The sequence below is a fragment of the Asparagus officinalis genome, chromosome 7 (genome assembly GCF_001876935.1).
Source record: "Asparagus officinalis chromosome 7, Aspof.V1, whole genome shotgun sequence".
Lineage (NCBI taxonomy): Eukaryota > Viridiplantae > Streptophyta > Magnoliopsida > Asparagales > Asparagaceae > Asparagus > Asparagus officinalis.
In genome coordinates, this window is record NC_033800.1 from 6,333,745 (window position 1) to 6,347,413 (window position 13,669).

General features: G+C 34.8%; 1 protein-coding gene across 1 annotated transcript; it reads right to left on the reverse strand.

Annotated features, from left to right (window-relative positions):
• On the reverse strand, positions 1,957–10,779 carry LOC109850036 (tryptophan--tRNA ligase, cytoplasmic). Its single transcript, XM_020419931.1, has 12 exons — positions 10,534–10,779; positions 10,327–10,446; positions 7,301–7,486; positions 6,302–6,353; positions 6,151–6,216; positions 5,661–5,747; positions 5,400–5,492; positions 3,922–4,002; positions 3,558–3,629; positions 3,364–3,432; positions 3,154–3,264; positions 1,957–2,211 (listed from the first exon to the last, which is right to left on the reverse strand). Exons 1-12 carry the CDS (start codon positions 10,746–10,748, stop codon positions 2,161–2,163), a joined length of 1,203 nt encoding a protein of 400 aa, XP_020275520.1. The 5' UTR covers positions 10,749–10,779; the 3' UTR covers positions 1,957–2,160.

Below are 13,669 nucleotides of genomic sequence, written 5' to 3' on the forward strand. Positions count from 1 at the left end.
TTCTTTCTTATTACTTCAATGCTCTTCCCAACTCCATGGTCTTGCTGAAGATCAAATTGGGTCTGCTTAATCCTTTCATGACCATAGTTAGAGTGTGAACTAGAATGTCGATTGAACACATAGTAATATATAGGAAGAAACGGGCTTTCAACAATTCCTTCATCTTTGCCCATGTTCGAACTGGATCATTCCCTTGATAGTATTGATTTATCAATACTTCATGCCACCATGCAAATATTTTTCCTTTAAGTCTGTAAATCGCTAATTTAACTTTTTAATTTTCTGGGATTGTCTCATACTCAAAATATCTATCCGATTCATCAATCCAATCAAGGAAATCACCCGCATGAAGCTTTCCGTTGAAGGATAGTATCTGTAATCCTCTAGCGTCATAATTCTCTTTTCTTCGGTAGCCTCTACGATTATCGCTGTAGGATTTGTCTTGCAGAGTCGGATCTCATTTTTGGTGACCATCAACACAACCTCGAACTCGTCCCGAATTCAGACGGTCCACCGCCAACATAAGTCGGTCTATGGAAGTCTTCATTTGAGTAATTGTCGTCTTCAACTCACCGAACTCAATTCGGATAACACCAGCTTCATCGCATGCCATCGGATCAGAGAAACAAAGCTCTGATACCAATTGGCACAGCGCGGAAGTGATAAATATCAGAATCCGCCAATGGGTATTCTCTGAATCCACATCGAAATCCACGAAGAGCTAACCTAGAATCCACGAAGTAATATAAAAGAGAATTTTATTGATAAAAGTTATTTGATCCATGATGTTTACAATTCTTCTTCTTAAATAGAAAAAATAAAGCATACTCCTAATAAGAACAGAATTCCTAAAAGAAACAAACAATTTAAGATTGCCTAAAAGACTTCCTATAATAAAGGAAACAAATTAGTCTTAATTAAATCAAAATCACTAATCTAAATTGACTCTAACTTTATTACTAAAAATAAACTAAAGGCTGATTATTTCTGAAATCCTGCCAAAATAGGTGTTACTGATGGAATTGTGAGATTTTATCAAATTGATTGACCCCGTCTCATCGAGATAGGCGATTTTCATATATAATATGTTAGAATCCACCTTCCGAATTGGGAGATACTGTTACTTCTCTACGGTCAGTCAATAATTTATCTGTATCCGTATTTAACTCGTGAAGGTCCCACTTCTTCACGAATTTTTGACTAGACTTTTTTTTTTACTAGAGCAAAATTTTTGCCGAGTAAACATCACGTGACTCGATGTGATGCTGATGTAGATTCTTAAGTGGCAAGTAATTGTGCTCACTTGTTTGAACCAAAAAGAAAAGTTTTTCTTTTTCATTCAAATTACAACTCAGAAAGATGAGGATCAAATTAGGTGTTCTTCTTTCTTCTAGGATTAAAATTGAATTTAGATAATTGAAATTACGTTAGAGAATCTCTGCAATTTGGAGAAGAATCTCTCCCCCTCACATGAGCAAAGAATAGAGGGAAAAGATAGATTAGGGAAAATTTTCAGGTTTTGTTTTCATAAAGATCCCACTTAACATTCTTCACATAAGCACAATTAACCCGCAAATAGATGCACATGATGAGTCACGTGATGAAATAAACTAACATAAAATACATATTCACAACTGATGAAAGTCCACAATGATGAACATAATTCTGGTTCCTCTAGAAAGAAAAATTAAGGATTCCCCTAAAAACTACATTCAAAACAGGGTCATTCCACAGAAACCAATTCCGATTACGTAAACCATCTTTAAACAATTTTTTTTTTTTTTTGCAATCAATCAACATGACTCACTTTTAAGTCAACTTTTTTCTATTTCACCGTAATATTTAGTTGTCAAATGCAAAGTATACGAGAAGATCCTCAATAAAGGTTGAAGTGTGATCAATTGCCCAAAAAATCAACTGAAAAATAGTCCCAGATGGTTAATTGCAACAAAAAAATCTTTTAAAAATGGTTTATGTATAAATTGAAAATCAAATATGATTTCTATAGAATAATCCAATGTTAACGATGGTTTCGATGAAAAAAAAAACCCAAAAATTAATGTGAAGTACAATATATAATGAAATAAAGTAATAAATTACGTTCACAAAATGAGTCATTCCTATTCAAACTGAAAGTGGACGCATCGGCCTTAGAGTTGCCTAGCTGAACATATAGGGAAGAGGCCTCACAGCCATAAATGCATCAACCATCTGCATAGAAAACAAATTCCTAAATATAGCAGCAATTTCAAGCACTTTCTGCAGGAACATGAAAATGATGTTTTTTTTTAAAAGGGGAATTTTCCTTGATATTTACCCCTAAATCTTCCAGGAGTACGAAAATAGTATCAAAATGTCGTACGTGTAGCACTAGTCCTTCGCAATTTGTATATTTCATCATATGTCCTGCCTAGTAGAACTCACATTTTCATAGTTTGAATTTGGAGTCGCCAAATATTTTATTTCCTAAATGTTTCTATAATATTGGTTGAAAATGACAACATGTTCATAATTTAACCGATACTGCCTTTTTCACTGCCAAGCACCCTCCTCGTTGAAAACACAAGCTGTCACATTTAGATCAACAACCTTCAGAAGCTATCTTTAGATGGATATTCATTAGCATTTCTCTGAAGTAATAAAATTAAGAGCTAACTGGAAATAGACCCCCTTGTAGTATCATTGTTTTGAACTTACTACCTCCATAATTTCATTGTTGCAGATGCCCTGTGGCCTTTTTTTTTTTTTTTTGACTCTATACCGTAGGTGAAAATTTGACAGACAGATGCCCTGTGGCCTTTTTTTTTTTTTTTTGACTCTATACCGTAGGTGAAAATTTGACAGATGTTGCCCCTAGGTGAAATTAGTGAGTCTAACTGAGTGTAAAAGAGTAAAAAAAAAATCCAACACAGGGGTCTATCTGCAACAATGAAACTACAGGGTTACTAAGTGCAAAACACCAATACCATAGGGGGTCCCATATGCAACTAACCCTTAAAATAAAGTAACACTAGGTACAGGTTACAATTATTACCTTTTTCTTATATTTTTCCTATTGACTAAATTGAGAAAGTAATCATAAGCAGGAGGTAGCAATGGAGATGGCAACCAATATCACACAAATGAGGAAGGATACAGTAGTAATAGTACTACCTCGTCAGTGACTGCTGCTCGAGCCCTTCGATGGCGCTCGACTAAATCTGAGAGAACATCGATAAGCCGCTTCTTCACTTCACCGGTTAACATTCTTCCAGCACCATATTCCTTAAAAATTGAAATAAATCAGAAACAAAAACACATTATATAACTGAATGAAGCTTTGTAGCTGAAAAAAATAAAACAGAAAAAGATCGTTATAAATACCTCTTTTATAAAATTAAGCTCATTGTCATCTTCAAGGAAGAAACTAAGGTACTTGACTGAGATATCTACCTAGAAAAGGCAAAATCAATACAAATATAAATCTTATTTGTATCAGTATCATACAAGTGCAAAGTTGCAATAAACAGTAAGAGGTCAACCAACTAGAGATTAAATGGAGAAGAAAAATGCAGTACCTCTAGGTTCGCTCCATATTTTCTGTGCTTCTCTATTGAATCTTGACCACCAGAGAACGCATACCGGTTCACCTACAGAATAAGTTAGCTCAGGGCGACAGAAATTCATTTGTACACAAGATTACGATAGGAATTCATCTGTACTCAGTGGTATCCAACAATTAGTATATGAAATAATATTATTTACTATTTTTTCATCATCACCTCTAACATAAACAAAGATTCAGCTTCAAACAAGAACAATGGTGCTAAAAAACACCATAAAATATGACCAAAGCTTGATTGCTACAGGAACAGCTTTTAACGGTGGTTTCTGTTAAGACCCTACTTCATATACATGATTACAAACAAACACACAAGTCACCTTATTTTTTATCTCCTTGGCAGAATCTGTCACGTATATTGCAGAATTTGGATCGCTGGCTGACATTTTTCCTGTTTCTCCCTGCAAGTTAACAAACAAGTCAAAAATGTCTTGATAAAAAAATGCACTAAACAACACAAACAAAGGTCCGTTAGGCACCTAATCGTTATGTCGTAATAGATCCGAACATTTGCCCCATAGTGTATGAGACAAATGTATGCATTTCGATTAGGGTCGTATTCTATGGTTACGATTCTCCTAGATATGTCTGTCAGGGTCAGGGTTAAGGTTAGGGTTAGTGTCTGGAGAAAATTAGAGCTACAGGAAGCATATTGCTACAGATTTGGGGAAATCAAGAGGAAACGAATACTTGCTTCTTGCTAGAAGTTTAGGAAGACTAATTGCTACAGATTTGGGGAAATCAAGAGGAAACGAATACTTGCTTCTTGCTAGAAGTTTAGGAAGACTAATAAAACCTAGCAATTCTCATAATAAATATAAACGAATACTTGCTTCTTGCTAGAAGTTTAGGAAGACTAATAAAACCTAGCAATTCTCATAATAAATACCAAGACCCTTATTGATAAGAATCAAACTTGATTAGACCAATAAAAAAAATACTCGATGAACTGTTACTTTAACATTCATTAAACAAAAAACCATGTGTTCAGGGGTTTTTGTCTTTAGAGCCAAAGTTTTCCCTGAATTTTTTTTAAACCTAAATATTTTTATTTGTACCTTTAAACCCAATTAACTTTCTCTTTTTGTCTTCAAGCCCATAAAGTATCATTCATAATTAATATATAATATTTGTACTTTTAGGAAGTAAAACCCCCCAAAATACCCCCACATCTCCTCAAAACTCTCTCTAACATTTGAAATTAAATAAATTTTTTATTTTTAGTATTATTAATAAACAATCATGAGGAATTATGAATAGTCATGTGAAAAATTGTGATGAAAAAAATGACAAATTAATGCTATAATTGTCCCAAATGCTTATGTGAATTTATGCTACAAAATAAGGAGTTGAGAAATTGGGAGAATTTATACCTTAAAATACCAAAAAAGAGATGAATCCTCTATGTATTAAAATCTTAGGCATTAAGGAATTTGATGAGTTTATGAGAGTTGAAGAAGGAAATAAGAGAGCAAAGGAGGTAAGAAAAAGAGTGGGGTAAAATTGGATTTTTTTTTTTTTTAAATTTTAGGGGGCACCACATAAATATGAGATGTATTTGAGAATTTGCGTTTAAAGATAAATACATAAAGTTAATTGGGTCTAAAGATACAATGAAAAGTAATTGAGTTTAAGCATAAATCATGGTAAACCTTTGTGTCTAAAGACAAAACCCTCTATGTATTATTCTTAAAAAAATACCATATAGCCATCTTGTTTCTGCTTTTATTCTTTTTGATTAAATTAACATGATATAATTAGAAAAAATCTTAGTTCTAATATATAATTCAAAAAATACCTGGAGGGCAGGAAAGAATGATGACTCAATCAATGCAGGCTTTTGATAACCAATCCTGGGAGCAACATCTCTTGTCATTCTAAAGTATGGATCCTGAAGTAAGACATATGGAAGTAAATATAAGGACAATCAAGCGTGATATAATCATACACTAAATAATGAAAATAGACAGCATATAAACTCATGGAGTTTACGTAACATATATTCAGCATCGTAATTGAAACCAGAATCTCATTTCTTTTATATTGGTCTGGTACAAACCTGATCAATGGCACAAGGTATCAAACAACGAAGATTGTCTTTGCCCTTGAAGAGATGTGGAAAGGAAGTGGGAAATGATGGCACAGCCTGTAGTTAAAGAAATCAGGTATAACAGCATCAAGTATGTTTTCAGCAAAGGGCTACAAAGCTACAATCTACTCCTATATACAAAAGGGAGGAACCCAACATTCACTATTCATGATACAGTAAATACCACAGTAGCATTTACTGTAGCAACAGGGAACATGAGGCTACAGGATTTTTTGGAAAAGTTACTGTATCACACGGGAATATTGTAGCATTTTTAAAAAAAATGCAGCGGAGGCGGGATACTATAGTAATTCAAAAAATATTACTGTGGCATTTAAAACCAGGAAAACTGTAGCGAGAAAAAAATAATATACCGTATGTCGTGCTTTGCACGGTGTTCACACTAGTAAACATCTATGCTAATCTACTGGCTTCAAAAGGGTTAAGATCAGAAATAGACCTGGACGGGTGGGAAGCTAACTTTTCCAATATGATCTTCTTTCTTGAAGCCAAATATTCCAACTACCTGAGAGAACTCACAGTTCTGTGAAAATGTGAAAAGAAAACATGAAGCGTAAAAATACTGGTAAGAAAGCTAGTTATGATGTCACCTGATTATACGTGACACATCTTGCTACCCTGACCATGTTCTGGTAGAATGCACTGTAAAGTCAACATGAGAAGTTATGGAGGAAAAAGGAGCCGTGATTTTTTTTTTAAAAATGGATATGTAAGAAGCAATTGGCATAACTACAGTCTACCAAGTGACCCAATTTGCACGCAAGTGACCCAATCTTGCATGCAAAAGGATTTAGGCTGCACCACATACACTTGAATCAATAAGTAACCTCAACAATTCGAATAGTTAGTAGAAAATGTCAACAAAAACAATGAGAGTTCATGTTCACGTGGGCGCACTAGATGACATGTTTCTACTTGGCAACAAAAGCAAGGAGTAACTCTTACATACATAATGACCAAGAAGACATAAGATGAACTTAACAGTATGCATGCTTGAATCAATAAAGCGTGATATAATCACATATAAATAACCGATTATCTCATCAGGAAATGCTTGTATTATGCTCACGAGGACGCACAAATGATCCAGCAGATAATATTTTAGTTTATATAAGTGGCAACCCTTGGTTGTTTATGTCAACATGTAAAACTAGACAGAACCAGAGATCCAGTATAAAAAATTTATTTAAGCCATAAAACTAGACTTGCATTTTTAGAGAGTCCTGCCATTTCTTATAACTCTTCGAATCCCAAATACCTACATAAAACTAGACTTGCATTTTTAGAGAGTCCTGCCATTTCTTATAACTCTTCGAATCCCAAATACCTACACGATATGGACAGTAGGTGCGAACATTAAGAAGATCAAGAAACCCATGAAATTGGGATTTAAATATTGCATTCATTAATCCATTCAGATAAATTGCTTTGAACAGTAGGAAGCATGTATTATACAAAATTCTAAAACCTAGTCCAAGCAAAATCTTCAAAAGTTGGAGTAAATAATCAAAACTCATACATATGTCATATTTACCCCTCCATATGGAAGGATTCTTTTTTCAAAAGAGGACTTCAATAACTCAACTTACCCACCAACATAATCAAAATCAGAGAAGATGAACGTCCTTGTGATGTCAAAACCACAAGCAATGATGTCTTTTGCATTCTCACGGGCTAGTCGTTGGCTCTCTTCCACTGAAAGGTTCTTCCACAGGAATTTTTCATCATCAGTTAGTTGTATGACAAGGGGCACCTTAAACACATCCTGCAAATATCTGCAACCACAATATATTATATTACAGCTTTCTACCATAATGCATAACAAGGGACCCCTTAATTTTTCTTTCAAAAATTCATTGCTCATATTTTTTTTCTTTCAAAAATTCATTGCTCATAAAATTTCTTTCAAAAATTCATTGCTCATCATCGGTCACAGGCTGCATCAATCTTTTTATTTGTTTTTTCTAAAGAAATTGAATGATTATTATTGAACTGAAATAGATAACATCACATCAAATGGTTTCTGAAAATAGCAGTTATGATTGAGTTAAAGCACACACCAGCATCTAAGGTGTATTAGAAAATTAATGTGTGATTGAATTAAAACAGATACTACCCCAGTAGTAGTACCCTTTTAACGTATACTGAAGTTTGGTAAATAGAAAAATTTATAATACGACACATATCATGTACTCATAACTTCTCAAATTTCAAGTTGGGCACAGCCATTGCTCCACTCTTGAGTAAAATAGTAATAAAATCATAATACTTTCCGCAATTTTTTCGCAAACAATTGTTTTTGTCAATAACGCATCATAAGCAACCAAAAATTACACACACACACACATATATATACACACACACACATATACATATGTGCATATGTATATGTACGTACATATATGTATATACATCTATGTGTATATATGTATATATGTACATATGTATGTATATGTATGTGTACTGATGGAATATCACTTCATTTCATTCAAGATAGAGAAGAAAGAGCGTGAAGTACAATGTCCCTTATGTTGTGTATACATATGTGTGTATGTACATACATATATATGTATATACATCTATGTGTGTATATGTATATATGTACATATGTATGTATATGTATGTGTACTGATGGAATATCACTTCATTTCATTCAAGATAGAGAAGAAAGAGCGTGAAGTACAATGTCCCTTATGTTGTGTATATATATGTGTGTATGTACATACATATATATGTATATACATCTATGTGTGTATATATACATATGTATATATGTATGTACACACACATATATGTGTATGAGAAAAATGGGTATGCTTGGTACCAAGCACAAATTTTTGTGCTTGGTAGTGAAGTAGCATGTTCCCCTCCACTCATTGAAATCGGGGTCCATATTCACATGGATTGAGTGGTTGAGAATTGGAATGAGTGGATGGGAATATGACACCTCACTACCAAACACAAAATCTGTGCTTGGTACCAAACATACCCATCTCTCTCTCTCTCTCTACACATACATACATACATACATACACACATACACACATACACACACACACACACATACATACATACATACATACATACATACTGCCACTCATGAAAAAAAATACTTCTACCCATAGAGCTTGCAGAAGAGGTAGCGTGTGTACGAAAAAGTCATTAGGGAGAAAAAGAAATAGAATAGGTTACGTTTTATTTTGTATTTTTTGATTAACAAGTGTCTATCTGTTTGGGTTTAGGAATAGTGGATGTCTCAATATTTTGTTTATTTTAAGGGGGTTTTGAACCTTTTTTGGGTTGGAACTTGGGACTTTAAACCTTCCTTTTTATTTTTTTATTAATGGTCTATGTAGGGTTTACAAATCACTGACATCTCAACATTTTGGTTATATTGGTCAGGTTTTGAAATTTTTTTGGGTTATTTTAATCACATTATAGGTTTAAGCTGATGAATCTAGATGTATATTTTGACTAATAATTAGAAATGTTTTGTTTAAATCCTTGGGGCTTCTACCCATTGATTTTTCCCCAAAGAAAATTAATGACTTGCTTTGCATGTTAATTTATATGAGGTTCATTGTGTTTTGAAATTTCTCTCTCATATTTTGGTAGTTGGACTAATTGAATTTTATTAGTTACATGTACTTGTTTACATCAAGGTTTAATTAAGGGTAATTGAGGTTTAGACAGCAAGAGTAGTGCTATTGTATTCCATGTCTTAGATTTTTTGCATAGGTTTTTACCTTTGTTATTTGCAATTCACAAATTTGAATTTGCATTAAGGGGTTATTTACACTTATAATCTGTAATAAGAAAATACAAATATAACTGTAACTTTCATTTCAGTGTAACTGGAGTCTGGAATTTTTGCAACTGCAAAGTGACTTGCAATCAAATTAGCGGCAAGTAACTTTATAAAATTATGATTCATTTTGCAATTATAGCTTCAAAAAGATTATAATTTTAGCAAAAGAGTAGATGGTGAATGTGGCAATTATGCAAGATGAGATGTGTGTTTTATGTGCCAATGGTAAAGAGAACAGTGATCATCTTTACTTGTAGTGTGCTTATTCTCAAAAAGTCCTTATTGCTATTCTAAAAAAAGTGAAATTAAGGACTCCAATTAGAAGGCGGTCTATATTTGTTGAATGGTTCCAGAGGGTAGTCAAGGAGAAAATTTCAGTAAACTGCTATAGACGAGTGTTGTTGCTTGCTGCCATATACTAGATTTGGCATGAAAGAAATTCCAGATGATACAAGTTAGAGCCTCATCCTCCTCAGTATGGAGTTTGTAAGCGAATGGCAGATGTTAGTTGAGTGGAGATTTTGGTTGTTTTCATTTGGTATGTGTTACTTGTAAATCTTAGGGTGGTCTGGGTATAAAGATTGTAGTAAGAATTGGGTTTGTAGAGCTTTGGCTTTTCTTCATGTACATAAGTTAGTTTCTTTGTTTACAGGAATATGCCCAGGTATCTTTGTGTAAAGTTTGTTTGAGAGAGAAAAGGTTTCTCATCTTAATTTATGAATATAGAACATGAATATATCACCTACAATTTCATCATGTTTTGCATCAAACGCAAAAAGCATTCTAACTTGAAACGGTAGAACTCACTTGGTAAACATGAACGGCACCAAATGCCCCAAATGCAGCGCCTCCGAGGATGGTCCTCTCCCCGTGTACAAGTAAAACTTCTCCCCTTTCTCGTACAAATCAAGAATCTCATTGAAATCCCTAAATCATCAAAAGCAAACAGTTAAAAACATCAAAGCCCAGATATCACAAGCTAATGGTGAATGGAGATTTGGGAAGAGATTTCACCTGTGAGCGAAGAACACCCCGCGGCGAAGGAACACGTGAGCGGGGCGCGAGGTCAATCGCTCGACTCGATCGACTAGGGTTTCGTTGAGCCTTTGGCAGCCGAACTTCTCGACTAGCTTGTCGTAGTCGATCTTGCCGCCGTCCTTGGCAGTTACTTCCCATGGATTCACGACTTGCTCTTCTTCGGATTCTACCTTGCTCTCGAGCTCTGCCATTAGAGAGAGAGCTGGAAGAAATTAGGGGCAAGGATTAGGGCAATTAATAATAAGAAACTCTAAACCAATTTCGAGGGTTAAATATGGAATTATAGACTAAACGAGATCGAGAATGAGAGCAGAAACTCGACAGAGGAACAGACATGAGATCAACGTCACCTGTTGGGATTTGAAGAATCCCCGCAAGTTCGTTGGCAGAAAAGGATATTGCAACATCTTTAACAGATGAAGTAATGGTCAGACTACCATCAGCAGAGGATGTTGTGGACAGGTTGGCATAAAATAGATAAACTAGAAAAGGATAAAAAGGAACTTTAAGTTCCTCATCTAGCAATCTATCTAACCCAACATTACGAAGGATAGACTGAGTGTCATACATGATTAACTGAAGATATTTGATATATCTAGTTGGAAGAATTTTTAGTTTGCACAATTCTCTATTGGTGTGTTTGGGAGTTTACTTAGGGAAGGGAAGGAAGGGGAAGGAAGGGGAATTTTTCCCCTTCCTTCCCTTCCCCTCCATTACACCCCAATTTGGGGTGTAAGAATTTGGGCCAAATTTCCCTTCCATTCCCCTCCTCTACCCTACAAAAAGAAACTCCCAAACAATGTTAAAATGAAATTTCTCTTCCCTTCCCCCTCTCTACCCTCCATCCAAACAGGCCATAATAGACTGTTTGGATGGATGGTAGAGAGGAGAAAGGGAAGAGAAATTTTATTTTAACATTTAGAAGTTTCGTTTAGAGGACAAAGGAGGGGGAAATTTGGTCCAAATTCTTACCCCCAAATTGGGGTGTAATGGAGGGGAAGGGAAGGAAGGGGAATTTTTTTCCCTTTCTTGCCCTTCCTTCCCCTTCCTTCCATTTCCTAAAGTAAACTCCCAAACACACCATAAGGGAAGGGAATGAAAGGAATTTTTTCCCTTCCCCTTCCTTCCATTTCCTAAAGTAAACTCCCAAACATACCATAAGGGAAGGGAAGGAAAGACAAACAAGGGGAAGAGAAGGAAAGTGAATTGTAATACATTGTTTGGGAGTTGAGTAAGGTGAATGAATGTGAAATTAATATAACTTGTTTGGGAGTAATAATGGAGGGAAGAGAAGGAAAGAAAATATATGTAAATTTATTATACAAATGATCTTATACTAATAGCACATGATCTTATCAAATCAATACACACAACTTAAATTGACAAAACACACGATGTATCTTATCAAAACATAAACACCAACTCTCCAACCAATTTTGCCATATGCATTTAACAAAAGTCATTGAGCAAGCAAAGCCAAGTTTGCCATAAGGATCCATAAATCAGCAACAAGTTTGTAATCGCCATACAATAACCAAAAAAGTGACAAGAAGTTATACTATTATCACGAAAGATAAATATGTCTAGTCATCAAGTACAATAGAAATAGAAAACATTAATCTTACAATCATCAAGCACAACACAAATATTAAACATTAAACCGACAATTATCAAGTTCAAGACAAATAGATATTACAACGCAGGATATATATTACATTAATCATGCATTATAATCTTGCCACATAGAAGGAATTACGGTGTAGATGTCAACTCGTGAAATTGTACCGGTTTTAAGTAGACACTATTAAGAGGGTGATGAAGATAATGGAAGTATTTATTTCAATTTTTAATAGAACTATTTTTATTATCACACTACTTGTTTCAGAGTCACTTTAATGTTCTCCTGTTCAAACGTGCTGCAAAATGCCAATCGGTATGTTATGTTTTAGATATGAGATGAAAGAAGTAATTCCTTAAGAGTGTATGCAGCAACAATTGGTTTGAAATTAACAAAGCCTAATTATATAACGAGCAAGTTCAACGATGGAATCATCTTATAAATATTTTCCGGGAAAAGAAGGAGCTAACTGAAACAATGGAATCATCGTATAACAGAATCTGTCTAAAAAAATCCAGAAGCAAAATTGTGTGTAATATAAGAGAAATAGAGATAAAGCTCAAACCTGAAGGATCAACGTCGACGAGGCTGGATGATGGAGGGGGCAGGGAGTGAGACCGCCGGGAGAGAGAGCTCGCATGGAGAGAGACAGTCAGGAGAGAGCGCACGCGGGAAGAGAGAGCGTGGAGAGAGGAAGGCGGCTGCAGAAAATAGAAAGAGATGGGAGAAAGGGATGTATGGTAGTTAGGGTTTACAAAATTACATCACAACCCTTGATTTATTTTGATGAAGGACAAGATGGTCATAAAAAATTACTGACAGTTTCACCATTTTTGTTTCCCTCCTCTACCGCCCAAATGGGGGGGGGGATTTCTCCCTCTAATTTTTCTTCCTTCCCCCCCTCCATTTCTTCTTCCTCCCCCTTCCTTCCTCCTCTCTACTCTCCTAAGAAAAATCTCAAAAGAAAGTTAAAATTAAATTTCTCTTCCCCTCCTCTTCTCTACCCTCCATCCAAACAACCATCCAAAAAAGTTGTGAGCGTATCGAGGTGCTATGGTTAAAGAGATTATTAAACGGGTTATACACGGGTATTCAGTGTCGACCCGAATTACCACGACACCCGAATTACCCTTTGTGCTAATTCGAGTCAACCAGTTTATGACTGTACCCGTATATTTCTACTATGGTTGCAATCTGATGGGATACGGCTCAGGTAGTAAACTTAACGTATCCATCTTCATGGTTATGTACATGGATATAGACATGTCATACATGATAAGGAAAACTTGTATCTATATTCGCTAAAATCTGATATAAATATACACATATATATACATGCAGATAAAAAAGATGCAAGAAGACGTACAACATGAAAAAAATTAGTCCAAATAATACATTGTATTTTATTAATACTTTCGCTATATCTGAAAAACTAGCACTAAGTCTCTTGATAATCAAAATTAATCTCCAATCCATCAATGTAAAGGTTAAAAC

Coding starts and splice junctions, on each gene's coding strand:
- LOC109850036 (XM_020419931.1), bottom strand. CDS start 10,748: ATGGCAGAGCTCGAGAGCAAGGTAGAATCCGAAGAAGAGCAAGTCGTG. Junction 5,748..6,150: donor TTAGCTTCCCACCCGTCCAG/GTCTATTTCTGA, acceptor CTTTAACTACAG/GCTGTGCCATCATTTCCCAC. Junction 2,212..3,153: donor GAGCAGCAGTCACTGACGAG/GTAGTACTATTA, acceptor TTTTCTATGCAG/ATGGTTGATGCATTTATGGC.